The 18,612-nt window shown below is 33.6% G+C and overlaps 1 protein-coding gene across 1 annotated transcript; it reads right to left on the reverse strand.

The window, feature by feature from the left end:
• Positions 1-34: 34 nt before the first annotated feature.
• Positions 35-985, reverse strand: LOC131605159 (uncharacterized). The gene has a single exon (XM_058877549.1). It carries the CDS (start codon positions 983-985, stop codon positions 35-37), a length of 951 nt encoding a protein of 316 aa, XP_058733532.1.
• Between the last annotated feature and the right edge of the window lie 17,627 nt (positions 986-18,612).

Raw genomic sequence — 18,612 nt, forward strand, 5'->3', positions numbered from 1 at the left:
TTCTCATACACTCCTTTAGTTTTCCCAAAAATGCCTACTTTTTTGCCTTCTTTGCTGATGCCACGTGTTGCCTGTATAACCACTCTTTTAGCTTTCTTTTTTTTTCTTTGTTTTTACTACGTGGCCCCATTAAATTCAACACATTTGAATTTCCCGCGATCGTATCCTTTTCCCTCCCCTCATTAACTTCTATCTCCTCAATAACTTCAATATCAGTATCTATAGCATCAATTTTTTCCATAGTTGGAATATTGACATCAAGACCATTAAATCTGGATCCCGTGGAACTCTCTCCTCCTTTAAAGTCATTTAATTCCGCCTCAGGAATTCCGTTAGGTGTCTCCATCGTGATCCTCCCTGATTCTTTGCCATCATGGTGCTTTGGTCTTCTGTTTCTTTGAGTTTTTTGGACAACCACCCATGGCCCATCCTCCTTAACCACGTTAAATGTATTAACTTCTTCTCTAACTCCGTTTTTCATGACGTTCACCAATTCTCCTTGCAAGAAAGCTGCTACCCCATATTCATCCTTGACATGTCCAAAGCGTCCGCATCTCAGACAGAGGAGGTGTAGGCCTTCGTTCTCAATTTTGTAGTGACGCCCTTTAATAGAAAACATGGCAAGTAGTGGCTTTGTGAGATCCACTTGCATACATAATCTGGCGTATTTGCCTCTCTCAATTTTCAGAGTATTCCGATCTACTTTCACCGTTGTGCCTATTCTGTTACCAATGAAGGCCAAGACTCTTGCATCATAGTATTCAAGAGGAAGGCCTGAGATTCTGACCCAAACTGCAATTTGTTCGACTGCATCGCTCGATGGGCAGAAATTTGGTTTCCACTCCTGAACTGAGAGATAATGATCATAAATCAGCCACGGTCCTTCCATCAATGCCCTATAGTGATCATCATTGTTGGCAAAGGACGCTGTGAAATAGTCATTGCCCAGATCCACAATACTTAGAGATCCATGTTTCGCCCACATTTGATTTATAGAGATTTAAAGCCGATACGCTTCCCCAACATCTTGACCACCACTCCTTTCCTCCAAGGCTCAGCAATTCTTTCTTCTTCTTTCTGCGATAAAATAATCTCCGGGCATTCGTATTCGCCAATGGTGTGTTCCTCTATCCTCATTTCTCCGATCAAGTCAGAGTTTAGGACTTCAACATCTTCACGGTTGAAATGTTGTGTTAACGCCGTCGGTGATCCAAGTAGTCGTTCCTTGAACGTGGCCCCTTGATTCACACCTGTCTGTGAGTGCACTCCACCACTCACTGGTTCTTTCCCTTTAACTTTCTTTGTGCTCCGATCTCGCGGTCTTCTTCGTCGTTAATTCTTTGATCAGCATGTGTAAACCCTAGCAGAGGATTCCTTATGTTTTCAATTTTTTCCAATTTATTTATTTTTATTACCAGGAATATGTGTAAAAAAATATATGATTCTGATTATTTTAAATTTAATATTATTTTTCTGGATTTTTGAATTTTATGTTTTTATTTTATCTTTAAGTTATGTTTCATGTTCATTCAACTGTACCCTTATATTTGGCTTTACTAGCCATGGTTCTACACAAATGAAAATAAGCCCCTCTGAAGAAGGTACAGAAAAAGTAGAAAGAAATTAAAAAATCCAAACAAGGATGGTTCTATACTTTAGGCAATAAATAATAGACTATCATAATTGAAACATGAACTTGAGATATAAAACTAATATAAATCTAAGCTTCATATATCATGTTATCATTTCTTCAATTATAATTGAAATTTATTGGTGTCAACAACCATATTTGTACCGAAAAAATTCATAAAGACTTAAGCTTTCAAATAGTATGAGTGAGATTTTGAAATTATAATTGAAAATAGTGAGATCGTCTTTATTTTGACGGAAATAGTAAAGAAAATTTTGGAAATAGATTATTGACTAAAAGAAAAAATAAAATATTGTCATTTTTGGTTTGAACTGGAATATCTAATCTTAATTAGTCTCAATTTATTTGGATGATGTACATCACACTTTATTTTGGTTATTTAAATTTTATCCACTAATTAAATATGATGGTTTGTATTAATAATCACTACAAGAAAATTACTGATTAGCTGGGTGTGTTTGCCAGGTGACATACACCTTGCAAATTATTGCAGTTGCGGGGTGCAAACCACCTTTCAATCCGTTTTTCTTAATATATATATATATATATATATATATATATATATATATATATATATATATATATATATATATATATATATATATATATATAAGTGTATTTCCATCTCGCAACGAAGGGAGGGAAGTTTGAAATTTTATGAAAAACGTTTGCAGGGTGTTAATCACCTCGCAACAAAATTTTAAAAAAATTAATGGAAAATCAGATATTACATTTATTAAAAAGTCAGGGTGGCAGGTGACCGTTTGGGGATTTTACTGACACAAAAGTTGTGAAGTGTAAAACACCCCGCAAGTCTCAAGGCCTTTATGATTTGCGGGGTTATGTCCACTTCGCAGGGTTTTTTTTTTAAATTTTTGATAAAAATAATTCTGGCAATTAATGATGGCACAGAGTAGCAGGGGTTCTTTGTCAGACACTTAGTTTGCAGGGTGGGTTGCACTTTGCAACATGCAATTGCTCTTTTCGTTGCGGGGTGGTTATTACTATGCAAGTTTTCTAATAAAATTGGGGGGAAATAAATCTGAAAATTAATGATAGTACAGAGTAGTGGGGACATGTGTCAGACACGGATGTTGAGGGGTGGTTAGCACGCCGCAAGGTTCAAAGTCAACAATATTTACAGGGTTTTTATCACCTCGCAAAACTTCTTCAATAATACCTTTTCATTTTCATTTCCCACACTCAGTAGTCACCCAACAAAAACCCTACGCCGTCCTCTTCACCCCAAAGCCACCACCGTCTTCAGCCCAACACCAGTCAAACCACCGCAAATCTCAGCCTCTCTCTCTTTTCCCCTAAAAATCATTGTCTTCTTTTCATCTTAATTCCATTTTTTCTGCAAAATAACTTGTATCAACACATCAACACTTCACTGCCTTCGCTCAACAACACAAGCTCAACAACACAAGGTCAATTTCGAAGCAATACACAAATTATTGTAAGCTATTTCACTTAATTTTAGGAATTTTAGGGTTTGTTTGATTTCACTTATTTGAACTCATCTTTTTTGCCTAAGCTGTTGCGATATATATTCATAATCTCTTTAGGATAGTTTATGAAAATCAATTGTAGCTTATATGAAAATAATTTATGATGTTATGTCTATAGTGGAGAGAAACTTAAGCCTTAGGTCTAAGCAAGACAAAAATGAGAGCAATATAAAGTTTCATATTGATTCATAGGCCAATATAACTGAAGATGAAGAGGACGAGTTAAGTCCAGAAAGGGTAATGAGTTCAATTTAGGATCAAGGGTTTCCACTCTAATTTCAGAATGAGTTCACCTAAAAAGAATGCTTAGTTTAGAGCAAGAAACATATTCAAAATAAGATCCAAGGTTGGTCTCACCTTAAGCCTTCATTATGAAGTGCCTTTGAATAATATGTTTGATTTACTTCCTAATCTTTGGTGCATATAAAGGTTGGATTGAAATCTAACTCTGGTGGCCATTAGGAGTCGTTTGTGGCTTTCACCCTTGTTGGAGACAACATAAAATTTTTAGAATTGAATGAGTATGTATTAGTTTGTGAAATTTGAATGTGTGAGTTTGGGGCTGATATGAGGTTTGGTTTTGATGTGTGAATGCAGGTCTTTTCTCTTTGATGGATGCGAAATAAGATGGCTCGAGTTGAACTAATACAATGAATTGACATTGGCCTTGAAGTGTTTTGGCTTGGTATGAATCTGTAGAACTTGAATTGAAAATATGTTGTTGAATTAGATAGTTTAATTAATATGTGTTCATATTGTTAAATAAGTGTAAACTATGATGTTCATAAATAGTTAGTTTAAATTGATAGTGGTAATAGTTAAAATCGTTAGTTGTTTAAATATTCAATGTTAGTTGTTAGGGTACTGCAACTACATAGCATATGTGAAAATGTTAGCTTTTAATATTCAATGTTTGATTATTCTAGCAGCTCTCTACTTTGTTGCAGATTCACGGGCTTTCCGAATATATAGCACATGTGATATTTCTTTCAAAATTATATCTACTATATGTATACTTTAAACTTTTGTTGACACATTTTATTTCATTATGTTTCATCCTATTATTTACAAAATTATATCTACTCTATGTATACTTTAAACTTTTGTTGACACATTTTATTTCATTATGTTTTATCCATCATTAAACGGAATTGTTTGCTTGAATAAAATCCATGTATTAAGGTAGTTATCATCAAGAACAATTGTGAAGATTGAGAGCTATATATGTAACACTAGTAAAAATAAGAGGATAGAAGCAGGAGTAAGATTGAGAGCTATATATGTAACACTAGTAAAAAGAAGAGGATAGAAGCAGGAGTACATTTAATTTGCATTTCATCAGAGGATAGCCAATTAGTTGATGCTGGTTAAAATTAATAGTAAAAACTCTCCTTTTACGCCATAGAAAATATATTATCGCCCTATTATTTAGCAATTTTGTATATTATGATCACAAATCCTTATATAAAATATTTGCTTATATGCTTTTAACTTAAACACCAATCTGTAAATACTAGAACTTAAATGCTAAAGCAAATAGGATTTTGGGATAAAAACTCTTAAAGTTCCTCTTTTACAGGTAATTGTGACCCCTGACTAGTGAGAAAGGTCACTGAAAAAGCACATCTTTTATTTAAAAAACCTGATCCATTTACAAAAGTTACTCCACTTAATCTATTATGATTTAAAGTCAAAATGAGATTCTTTTTTATATTATTAATATGGTATGTTTTAGACGAACGTCTTTCTCTCTGATCGGGTAAATGAACTGAAGAGTTTGCTTGAAGAGTTACTGCATGATGATTATGTCGTGTGTTATAAAATTCATTTCTTTTATTATAATGGATACAATAATGTAAACGTGCAGTATGGAAAATTACAAGTTCTATCGTAGTTGGATGTACGATCGTATGTATGCTGGGAGACGTGGACTTAAACCACTTTTTGAGGAAGGAGTTAAATTATTTATTACATGGACATTTGATTAAGAATGTTGTCGAACAGAGGGAGGGGTGAGATGTATGTGTCTTAAATGTGGATGTAAGGGAAGGAATAGGTGGTCCACGGGGACGATATCCTCTTGATCCTGCTATTGATCAATATTTGTGGTTGAGAGCAAGTAAGGGAAGGAATAGAAATGGAAAAATTTATGCAACTGGACCTTTAGCTGGAAACTACAAAAAAGGGGATAGGTATTCTTTATTTAGGAGAATTGCTGACGGGGAAGGGTCTTCATGTAACACCCCTTTTTACCCCATAAATAATAAGCATATAATAAGAGAATAAGCATGCATATAATTAAAAAGGGCGTCACATCGACGTTTTCAAAAACTAAAAGCTTTTAAAAACCGACAACATTTATCCACAAAATACAATACACCTGGTCATTTCAAATAACACCTGACATATAATCATAATTCATTCAGAATATGCATTAACAGCGGAAAGTAATACTCATGTGTTTCATATAAATGATACACGTCCCATACCATGATCATATATCCATAAACAACTCGTAAGATAACCATAATCATAGTATTTGGCTTAAAGCCTCTCAACAACAAGTAACCAATTAAACAGGTTCACAAGTTATAACAAAATACATAAACAATTAGAACATGAGTTCAACGTCTAAGTTACCCAGTGTTACATGACCAGAGCATTGACTCGCTACTTAATTACCAAGCAAACTCAGAAGAAACTCTGACTAGGTCACACGCAAGCTACTAATCGTCAAACCTGCATGTCGCCAAACGAGGACAACATTAAAACAGAAGGGTGAGAATACGAACCATTATGAAGAAAGTATAATAAGATACAATGGTTAAATCAACAATTATGGAATACATTACACCTTGCCTAATCATGTAAATTAATACTAATCAATATAATCACATACATTAAACGTACAACAAGTATAAGAGTATAATATCTCAATACTATATTCTCAATTATACACATAGTCATTAATTATCACATATTCCCGCATTTAACCAATTACGTATTCAAACATCACCCATTCTCAATTATCAACTAATACAAATATCACCACAACACCAAGTGTACATAATCAATTACCAAACTCATACACATAGCATTACGACATCAATGCACATAATCAACTGTTCACTCGTACACTTATCACAACAACATAATGCACATAATCAATTATCACAATCATGCACATATCATGACGACATAATGCACATAATCAACTATCACATAACTCTAATGTGACTCAATGAAACATGTGACACTATGCATGTGGTACCAATGTGAAATTCTAAGTTTCACCGGCCTCCGATTCATATCTCTAGAATCTAAGCCACACTTCTGATCCGGACAAGACCAAAGTCCACCAATTGTAAACATATAGTTTACGGCATTCCGATTCACTCTAGAATCCAAGCCCGCTTGTGTTTCAAAGCAGATCCACCTGTGTTTCAAGGCACACTATGATATGAATGTATGTACAATATCACAAATATATACAATTAAGATCATCTCTAGCATCTTAACTTCCCGCATATCACAATAATTCAACTCTATGAATTATCCACCAATTGCACACATCATTCACAACACACACACATCATTCACATATAAGAGGCCAATTAATCAATTATGATTCACACAATCCAATTAACACTAGTAACCATAATATCTCATGTTAATTCTCATTTTTGCCAATTATACGTGAACACACACTTTCAACATCAAGTAATTAATCATTAATTTAATGCTAACCAACTAACCACAGAGAAACAATACTAGCACAACATCATGGCATATACATATATTATTCTCAACATACATATTCAAGCCAAAACGCAATTACGGACGAATCCTCAAAATACCATAATTTACCGACAAACTGAATAATTGATCCAACTTCAAGTATATTCCAATCAATTAAACTCATTGCAATTAATTAACTATTAATCAAATCAACTAATTAATAATTACACTTCATTTATTCTAAGTTACTAATTCATTTTCTATTCCAAAAACTAATATTTAATATAAAAGATATTTAAATTCACACTATTTTGGTCGGTTCGTAAATATCACATTTTCAACAAAATAACATTATCATTACCATGTTAATCTACTAATTAAAATTAGCTACCACGTAAATTTTCATCAAATTCCGAACAACTAATTATACCGTTTAATTCCGCTACTCGGTCAAACGGGACTAATTTGAATTACTAAACTGCCATTGTTTTCATTTAAAATAAAATAAGATGCTAGTCATGCCAATAGCACTCTCGCTAAAGTATTTGAAAATACTATATCCGCTCACTTTTTCCATTGTATTTATATACTGCTACATCATTAGATAAAAACAACTACTTCATTTTTTTTTTTTTTCAATTGGCATTATATATATATATATATATATATATATATATATATATATATATATATATATATATATATATATATATATATATATATATATATATATATATATATATATATATATAAAAGAATTAATAGTGCAATGAAAACATTGATTTAGAAGAAACAAAACCAAAGTGAAAGCATGAGGCATATGCGCCGTCAGTGCACACACTGCCGGTCGTCGAAGGCATGTATGTCGTCCGGCAAGGCTAGTTTTTTTTCTTTTCATTTTCAAATACACATAACATCTCTTTATTTTCTAATTTCACACAGCATTGAATTTATTATTACACACAGAGACACTTATTTAGTTTATTAAATCTGCCCCTTGTTCTAGTTAACAGCGACAACAATTTCCATGACATATAACCAAAAAATCAAGATAACATATATAGATTCAATCAATAAAATTAAATCTAATCATGTTAATCTACCATTGACCCAATCATACTAGCCCATAATAATAGGGATTCTCCCCCTTACCTCTTCAATTTCTCCTCCAAACCCTAGTTCCTCTTTGTTCCTCCTTTTTGCTCCTCTTCTCCTCTTTTTCTTCTTTTGAAAAACTCAGCAAATGAAAATATACTCCTCTCTCTCATTCTACCCTTTAATATATTATTCATATTGGGCTTAACCCATATAATTCCACTTCCTAACTAATTAGGCCCAATTGATGAAATAGAGTAGTCAAATAAATAATTATGCTCCAAGAAATAATATTATTACCCTTAATAATACTTTCTGATTAATCTAATTAAATCCGAATTTATCTTAAATAAATAAAATCCAATAATAATATTATTTCTCTACATATTCCACTTTATTAATTCTTCGATTAACCGAATAAATTCCAACTTCATTTAATAATCCGAACATGTTTCTCAATAACACCGACGATCCAATTAATTATCAAATTTCGTCCAAATTAAGTAAATAAATCCTTATTTAATTAGTCAAATAATAAAATTCGGGCTGTTACAACTCTCCCCCACTTAAAATATTTTCGTCCTCGAAAATTCAGTCGACACAACCATCTCAACACCAAAACCACATCCACTATCTCTCTCTCTCTCTCTCTCTCTCTCTCTCTCTCTCTCTCTCTCTCTCTCTCTCGATTCATACCGATACAAAATGTTCTACACTTACGACCACACAAAGTTTCAAAAGATGTCATTCCAATATCCGAAGAAAATACCATGCAAACACACAATCCTTTCGATGCACAACTTAACAAGTCTCTTCATCGAATAATACATCTTCATCGAAATAAAACGAGCACATTTCGTCAACTATCCCCACTGACCCAAATCACTTCACAATTACTCGATGCCTCGCCAATCTCGAAACAAAATCCATAGAGATACTATCTCACTTTCACTTGAAAATAGATAACTGTTGCACCAACTAATCGGTTTCTGACAAGTCCAACTCAAATACACAATTCCGTTATATCCCTTTTCACACTTTACCACTAAACATTTTCCTCAGATCTTGATACATTTTAGTAGCATAATGACGTATACTCAAACCATTACGATGCCCTTCATCCAAAATTCTCTTTCGCAAATATGAACCATCAGGAATACAAACTCGATCATGACTCCTCATGACACTATTCTCATCAATCCGAAAGTTAGTACCTTTTTCCTTGCTTCATCAATGTCATCTTGTCAACTAATTCTAAATCCAATTTTTGACCCTCTCTAACCTCGTCAAGAATACCAAGAGTAAGCTTCAACATACAAAACTTAACACAAGAAGACTTCGTCTCACAAATCAAACTCAAGTCTCTAAATTGTTCCAACATCTTTAATTCTCGAATCATTGACATAGACATTGCAATGATTTCCTACTCAACGCATCGGTTACAACATTCGCTTTGCCAGGATGGTAATTCAAACCAAAATCCCAATCTCTCAAGAATCCTAACCATCTTTTTTTACCTCATCCTCAACTCTTTCTGATCAAACAATTACTGCAACTCTTATGAAAACAACAATATGGTGGTGGAAGATTTAGAGCGGTTGGTAACCAAGGAGTAGTAGACGAGAATGATGAAGAAAACGAAAATAACGCGGACGAAACAAATCCCGAGTGAATATTATTTTGAATTTAAATATTTTAGGTTAATTATGAATTTCTTTATATTAAATATGAATTTATTTATATTAAGTATGAATTTAAATTTTTAGAATTAATTATAAATTTAGTATTTTTAAATTTTTTGAATTTAAATTATTTATTATATTTATATTATTCTAAATATTAATTTTAATATTTAGAATAATATAAATATATATTTTTTTTGTTATACACGTTACTATTTGCGATGTGAAAGTATAATGGTATTTCAAAATACTTGTCAGGTGAATTTTACCTTGCAAGTGTTTGAATATTCAATTATTGCTTGGTAATAATCACCCCGCAAGTCAACTGTACCACCTGCTCTGACCCAACTGTGCACATGGAACAAAGTTGTCTGCAACTCTAGGAAAGCGTGTTTGCGGGGTGATTTGTACCTGACAACGTTGCGGGGTGACACTCACATGGCAAAGTTGCGGGGTGCGTTTCCCCTTGCAAAATGTTGCGACTAACATTTTTGCAAGGTGAGCGTGTCACCTCGCAAGTGTTACGTTGCAGGGTGATATTTGGTTTTGCGGGGTGGTATGCACCTGGTAAAATTGTGTTTTTTTGTAGTGAATTCTCATTCTTCATATAAGATATTAATTTTCATTAAATAATATATAAGAAGAATATTCTTACTCCCAAGCATGGGCGGACCTATTCACGGACAAGGTGTGGTTATAGCCACACTAGTTTTTCATTTTTGTTCACATTATATATAATTTAACAACTAACCTTAAAATTTCATCATATAATAATTTTTTTAATAGGCAATTTGTATTTAGTCGGACTTGAACATGAGACCTTGAAAGGAGCACACTCTCAAGACTCAATAACTTAATAAATTAAACCTAATAACTTAATTCACAATCCAATTAATTATAAAATTAATTAAAAAGTATTAATTTTGCTAAAATATAAATATTATAATAAAATAAAATTAAACAATTTGTATTTTTATATAATAATAATAATAATAATAATAATAATAATAAATCAAACCACTTATAAAAATATAATATATTTTATCACAAATATTTAATAATAAATAAAATGAGTATATAATGAATATTTAAATATTAAACTTATAAAATATTAGTATATCTAAAATATATGTTTAAAAAAATTAAAGTAAAAGGATTATTAAGGAATAGAATAATTAAATTTAAAATAGGGTGACAATTACACTATTAACTCTCCGGCATATAGAACGCTAATTGTGTGCATATGAGTTACACTTTTATGAACTCAAACTAAAGTATTAAGGTAGTGTTTATTAATCAAACTAAATAAATAGATGTTGAATATCGTATTCGTTTAAACACATCCCTAATAGATATTAAGTTTCTTTTGAGATGTAACATGTCATTTAGAGGGAGTGGCAAGCCCCTTAGCTCTTTATTTAAAGGGTCTTTTCTGAGTTGGTAGACACTTAAAAGACAATTAACCCAGAGATAGCTAGTGAAATAAATTGTGCTCCGGGAAATAACCTTTATGATTGCTCCTAAGATTCAAAAGGATGTTATTTTAGTTCATTTTCAAGAAATGAATGATAGACGATTTTCATTATAATGTATTGCATTAAAAAAATATTATTAATCATTTTTATATGATTTAGTTTGTAATTTCTTTTATGTTTGACCACACCAATATATAATTTCAAGATCCGCCCCTGCTCTCAAGAGTAAGTTATTCAAACTTACTTCACATCTTGACCATTAATTCTTCTCAATCTAATGGTTAAAATTAATGAGTATTATTTTCTCTCTTCACATTTAATTGCTTATTATTTTTAGTCATTAGATTGAGCAGAATTAATCGTAAAGATGTGGAGTAAGTCTAGATAACTTACTCTTGAAGTAAGAATATCTCTTCTCATATATATATATATATAATATATATATATATATATATGGATCAAATTATACTCGAATAGTTACATCATGAGTTACACTCGCTTAATAACTTCACATCGGATAAATATTTTTTAAAATCAACCGTTGGATTGAAACATATTATCATATAGATCATACCTATAAAGTTTGAAATTAATCTATAATGATTTGATATACCATCAAGAATCAAAAGATTAACCCCAAAATGAACTTTCATATAACGTTAATTTTGATATAACGTTAATTTTGATGTAATTCAATGACATAGTAAATCATTATAGATTAATCTCAAATATTATAGATATGATCTATATGATAGTATGTTTCATTCCAACAATTGATTTTAAAAAATATTTATTCAAAATTAAGTTAGAGCAAGTGTAACTCGTGGTGTAACTCTTCGGATGTAATTTGATTCCTCATATATATATATATATATATATATATATATATATATATATATATATATATATATATATATATATATATATATATATATATATATATATATATATATATATATATATATAAACTGAGAGAATATTCACTCTCAAATTAATATTTGTCCAATTTACACTCACTCATTCATATGAGAGTATATAAATCAATAGTCAATAATATAATTTAATAGATTTATTATTCGCTTTTATCCATTTATTTATCATTTCTTAATTTAAAAGAAATGAACAACTATGATAATTTTTTTATTGAACAGAGAGTAACTTACAAACAATAATAAACCAACCATTATATTGTTTATAAAATAGTAAATAACAAAATAAAAAGTCACATAACAAATAGTAATAATCAACAACTTAGACACATTCATATACTAATAGTCATGAACCCATATAAAATCTCTTACTTTTGTTGAATCGATTAAAAGTCAATATAATGTATGCAAGAAAAATAAGAAGATGGCTAGAAATAGAAGCCAAAAGGTTATAAAATATATTCGAAGAAGAAGAAGAAGTGGTGAAAAGTCATAATGAGAAATATTTTATTGAATACTAATGCAAGCCATTGAGCATACACACAATCCATTAGATTTGACTATATTAAGAGAATTGATAGGCAGTAGAAGTATTCACCATAGTCATAGTCATTAGCCTTAAGCATGCACCAAGAGCATCACCTTCTTCACAATCACTCACGCGTTTTTGTCTCATTTTTCACTATGTCATCAATTATCCTTTGACAATAACGTGTGCAGCGTGCTAGGGTGTAATGACAAAACCGACAACACTCGGTTTTATTTTTCTCTTTGTTTGAATTCATATATGTATGGTCTCTACTTATTTAGTTAGTGGTTTTACATCATTTAAAATTCTTCATCCAAGTAACAACTAAATTATTGTATATTTTGTTTAAGCATAAGTTAGATTTAATTGGATGACAAATCTAGATCATCTGAAAAGAAAATATTTGTTTTTTGGATTTTAAAAATTAAATTTCTTTTTTTTTTTTTTTAAATGGTCAACTTGGTTATATTGAATTATATTAAAGTTCAATAATTAAACATGTAATCTGTTGTGAAAAACGATGTCAAGAACAAAATATAATAGGAATTAGGGAAGATAAGAAGAACACAAGAATTGGTTATAACTGTTATTCTTTTACTTTCTCTTAAAACAAGATTACAAGTTTACAAGAATAACAAATAACCTCTCTCCCTCTAAATTAGAATTTGCAGCTTTTTCAATAATGAGAGACTAGTATGCTATTTATAATAAAACCTAACATACTAACTAATGGGATTTTTCCACAAGGCCCATTACACAAGTCAACTTAATAAACAAGCTAACTTAACAAATTAGGGTTTAAACACTAAAACCTAATTTAAAATGCTAACAACCCTAGCATCTTCGACACAAGCATGTGAACAACCTTCGACTTCATGCTTAATCCTGTCGAACCAAGAAGCTACCCTTCGACCATACTAGAGTTCGATCCAATATCTCACAAATCTCCACCTTGGATCTAACTCTACAACATCAAGGGAACAACTAACTTTCTTTATGCAGCTTTAGCAACTGCATACAGTGGAAAAACTTGCAACTCGACAATGTCTTGGTGATCATATCAGCAACATTGTCTTTAGTCGAAACCTTCAGCACTTGGACTTTTCCACGCTCGATTACTCCTCTGACGAAATGCAGCCTCACATCAATGTGCTTAGTTCGCTCATGATAGGCTGAATTCTTCGACAGGTGTATTGCACTCTGACTATCACATTTAACAGTGATACCTCGACCTTGAAGTTTCAGCTCCTTCGCAAAACCTTCAAGCCACAATGCTTCTTTCACAGCTTCAGTTAGGGCAATATACTCCGCTTCAGTGGTTGATAGAGCAACAACCTTCTGAAGTGTTGTTTTCCAACTAATTGCAGTGCCAAACATAGTGAAAACATATTCGGAAATAGATTTTCTGGAATTCATACAACCTGCATAATCAGAGTCGACATATCCTTCAATTTCTGCTTTACTATCTTCACCCAAGGCTCCACCATAAATTAGGACTATGTTCAGAGACCCATTTATGTACCTTAAAATCCACTTCAATGCTTGCCAGTGAGCCTTTCCAGGATTCGCCATGGACCTGCTTACAAGACTTACTGCATATGCTATGTCGGGTCTAGTACAGACCATAGCATACATCAAAGAACCAACTATATTAGCATATGGGATGTTATTCATATAGGCTCTTTCGACATCAGTACTGGGACACTTATCAATACTCAGCTTGAATTGATGGTTTGTTGGAGTCACAACTGGCTTCGAATTCGACATACCAAACTTTTCGAGAATCTTTCGTAGATATGCCTCTTGAGATAGGCATAACTTCGACTTCTTTCTATCTCTTCGAATGTCAATTCCAAGAATCCTGGAAGCAGCTCCCAGATCCTTCATATCAAACTCCTTATTGAGTTCAGCCTTCACCCTCATCACATCTTCGACATTGTTGCTTGCTATGAGAATATCATCCACATAAAGCAACAAAATAACAAATGAATTACCAGGTCGAAATCTGAAGTAAACGCAGTGGTCGAACTGACTTCTAATGAAACTTATGCGTGCCATGAACTTGTCGAATCTCCTATTCCACTGTCGAGGAGATTGTTTCAGCCCATACAAAGATCTCTTTAACTTGCACACACAATCTTCCTTCCCCTTTTCGACATACCCTTTAGGTTGCCTCATCAGGATCGTTTCATCTAGATCACCATACAATAACGCAGTCTTCACATCCATCTGTTCCAGTTTAAGATCGAACTGTGCCACCATGGCAAGCAACATTCGAATGGACCTATGCTTCACAACAGGAGAAAACACATCATTGAAGTCGACACCTTCTTTCTGAGTGAAACTCCTTGCAACTAACCTTACCTTGTATCTTTTCGACGTCACTCCTTCAATTCCTTCCTTAACTTTGAAAATCCATTTACAGCTGACTAACCTTGCCCTAGCAGGTTTCTTGATCAGTTCTCAAGTATGATTATCATGAAGAGATTTCATCTCATCATCCATGGCCTTCAGCCATTCAGTCTTATTTCGACTCCTCATAACTTCCTTGTAGTGTCTAGGTTCTTCGTCTAGAACCTCACTTGCAGAGATTAAGGCATAAGCTATAAGATTTGCATACCCAAGTCTCTGAGGTGCCTTGATGACTCTTATCGACCTATCTCTCGATAATAGGTAGTCATCGTCAGTTTCCTCAACTTCCTCAGCATCTTCTGCTTCTTCTTCGACTTCATCAGGGATATGCAATTCAACATCAACATGCTCCACCTCAACAGGAATCTCTACCTGTTCCGGCTCTTCGTCAGATGTTTCTGTACTTCGACCAACATCATCAATTTTCTTAAAATCCATTTCAGCTTCATTGAAAACTACATCTCGACTGGTGATACACCTCTTGTGACCTGACTCTAGGCACCATAGCCTATAAGCTTTGACTCCTTCAGGGTATCCCATGAACATGCATTTCAGAGCTCTAGGTTCGACCTTGTCTTGCCTAATGTGAGCATAGGCTATGCAACCAAATACTCTCAGTTTGTCGAGATCTGGTGGATGTCCCGACCAAACTTCTTTAGGTGTCTTCATATCTAACGCTGTCGAAGGACATCTGTTTATCAGATATGTTGTTGTCGAAACAGCCTCAGCCCAGAACACCTTCTTTAGTCCAGCACTAGTCAACATGCATCTAACTCTCTCCAAAATAGTTCGATTAAACCTTTCAGCCAAACCATTTTGCTGTGGAGTACCTACAGTAGTTCTGTGCCTTGCAATACCAGAGGCAGCACAAAAACTGTCGAATGCCTCATTGTAAAATTCAAGGCCATTGTCGGTTCTTAACCTCTTGACCTTTCTGCCAGTCTGATTTTCAACCAGAGTCTTCCAACTTTTGAAATTCTCAAAAGTTTCATCCTTAGTCTTCTGGATGAATACCCATAATTTTCTGGAATGATCGTCTACTATGTATAGAAAATACCTTGCTCCTGAATGTGATGGACACCTTACAGGCCCCCAAAGATCAGCATGGATGTAATCAAGGGATCCATGTGTTCTTTGTTTGCCTTTGTTGAACTTCACTCTGCAAGATTTTCCAAGTACACAGGGTTCACAAAACTTCAGCTTTTCGACTTTGTCTCCACCAAGCAGATTTTGTTTCCCTAATTCGACCAGACCCCTTTCACTGACATGGCCCAATCTCATGTGCCAGATTTCTGTCTTCGACAATGGTTCCGTGGATGCAACATTTGTCGAACCACTTACAACTTCAGCTTCAAGGGTATACAAGCCTTGTTTCTTCACGCCTATCAAGACTTCCTTCGAACCCTTCATGACTCTTAGGATACTTTTCTCTCCTTGGAAAAAATATCCTTTCTTGTCGAATTCACCAAGAGAAAGTAGATTTCTCTTCAAATCAGGAACATACCTGGCTTCAGTCAACAACCTTATTGACTCATCATGGATTTTGACCTCACAGATCCAACACCTGCAATCTTGCAAGCCTTGTTGTTTCCCAGCAATACTGATCCATCATCTTGATCACATAATTCCTCGAACAAGTCTTTGTTTGGAGTCATGTGCCAAGTGCAACCTGAATCCATAATCCACTCTCTTCTCGAGTCACTGCTTGAAACCACAAGAACATCAGATGATTCGAAATCATCTTGAACAATGGCTGCATTGCCATTATCCTTACCTCCATGATCTTTCAGGCATTCAGGGCACACCTTTCTTGTGTGACCCTCCTTCTCACAATGATAGCATCGAATGCCAGATGCTTCGCCACTGTAAGACTTCGACAGGCTTTTGCCTTTCTTCTTGTCAAACTTACCATCCTTTCGTAAGAGTTTTCCTTTAACGGCCAAACCTTCGCCAACAGTCGAAGGTTTATGCTCCTTTCGTTCGTTCAGGTCCTTTGAATATAGGGCTGATTGAACTTCTTCAAAGGTTAGGGACTCCCTTCCATACAGGAGAGTTTCTTTGAAGTGAGCATGTGATCGAGTCAAAGAACACAATAGTAACAACGCTTGATCTTCATCATCGGTCTGCACATCAATATTTTCAAGATCAAGAATCAGCTTGTTGAACATATCAAACTGCTCAGCCAACACTTTATCTTCAATCATCTTGAATGAATACAAAGCTTGCTTCAGGTAGAGTCGATTTACCAGCGATTTAGTCATATACAAACTTTCAAGTTTCGCCCATAACCCTGATGCCGTCGTCTCCTTTGATACCTATCTGACAACCTTATCACCAAGGCTCAACAAAATTGCGTTGTCTGCCTTCTCGATCATAGTCGTCTTCTCCGCTGCCGTTAATGCAGCATTCATGGCTGCCTCTCCCTTCAACGCTTCCAAATAACCCTGCTGAACCAGTAGGGCTTTCATCTTCAAGCGCCACAGACCGAAATCATTCACTCCGGTAAATTTTTCAATCTCATACTTTGTTGAAGGCATCTTCTCCATGCTCACCGCACCAATTTGTTGTGAAAAACGATGTCAAGAACAAAATATAATAGGAATTAGGGAAGATAAGAAGAACACAAGAATTGGCTATAACTGCTATGCTTTTACTTTCTCTTAAAACAAGATTACAAGTTTACAAGAATAACAAATAACCTCTCTCCCCCTAAATTAGGATTTGCAGCTTTTTCAATAATGAGAGACTAGTATGCTATTTATAATAAAACCTAACATACTAACTAATGGGCTTTTTCCACAAGGCCCATTACACAAGTCAACTTAATAAACAAGCTAACTTAACAAATTAGGGTTTAAACACTAAAACCTAATTTAACATGCTAACAACCCTAGCATCTTCGACACAAGCATGTGAACAACCTTCGACTTCATGCTTAATCCTGTCGAACCAAGAAGCCACCCTTCGACCATACTAGAGTTCAATTCAATATCTCACATAATCAAAAGCATTCGAGATGATAGAGATCACTCACAACTTAATTAGAGATTGTGTTCTCAAATCCAATTTTGAGAAGCATCAATGTTAAATTTTTTGAATGAGAGTTTGGTCATTCATTATTGAATTTGAATGGGACTTTGGATATCATGTTCTTATCATATTTTTGTAATTATATTAGATTATTCTTCATTGGCTTAGTTTTATTCGAATTCCATAAAAACTGGAAATCATTGAATCAAATCATATTGATTTTTTTATTTGGTTAAACTAGTTTTTCTTGAAAACTAAAATAAGAAAGCCCAGTATAATCTTGAGATAGCTCTTAGCATGGAAGAAGAGTTTTGGAGGGAAAAGTCTAGAATCAAATGACATTCTCAGGGAGATAGGAATACTAAATTCTTTCACACATATGCTAGGATTAGGAGGAAAAATAACATCACAAACTCTTTAGTCATTGATGATTGTAATACGGTGAACTGACTTTATTTGACATGTTGCGGTAAGCAAGAGTCGCCACCGACTTTTATTTTATCCAAACAAATTCAGAAAGGCTAAAAGAAACAGAAAAAAACCTTTTAAAGAAATCTAAG

Source organism: Vicia villosa, linkage group LG5 (genome assembly GCF_029867415.1).
Source record: "Vicia villosa cultivar HV-30 ecotype Madison, WI linkage group LG5, Vvil1.0, whole genome shotgun sequence".
NCBI lineage: Eukaryota > Viridiplantae > Streptophyta > Magnoliopsida > Fabales > Fabaceae > Vicia > Vicia villosa.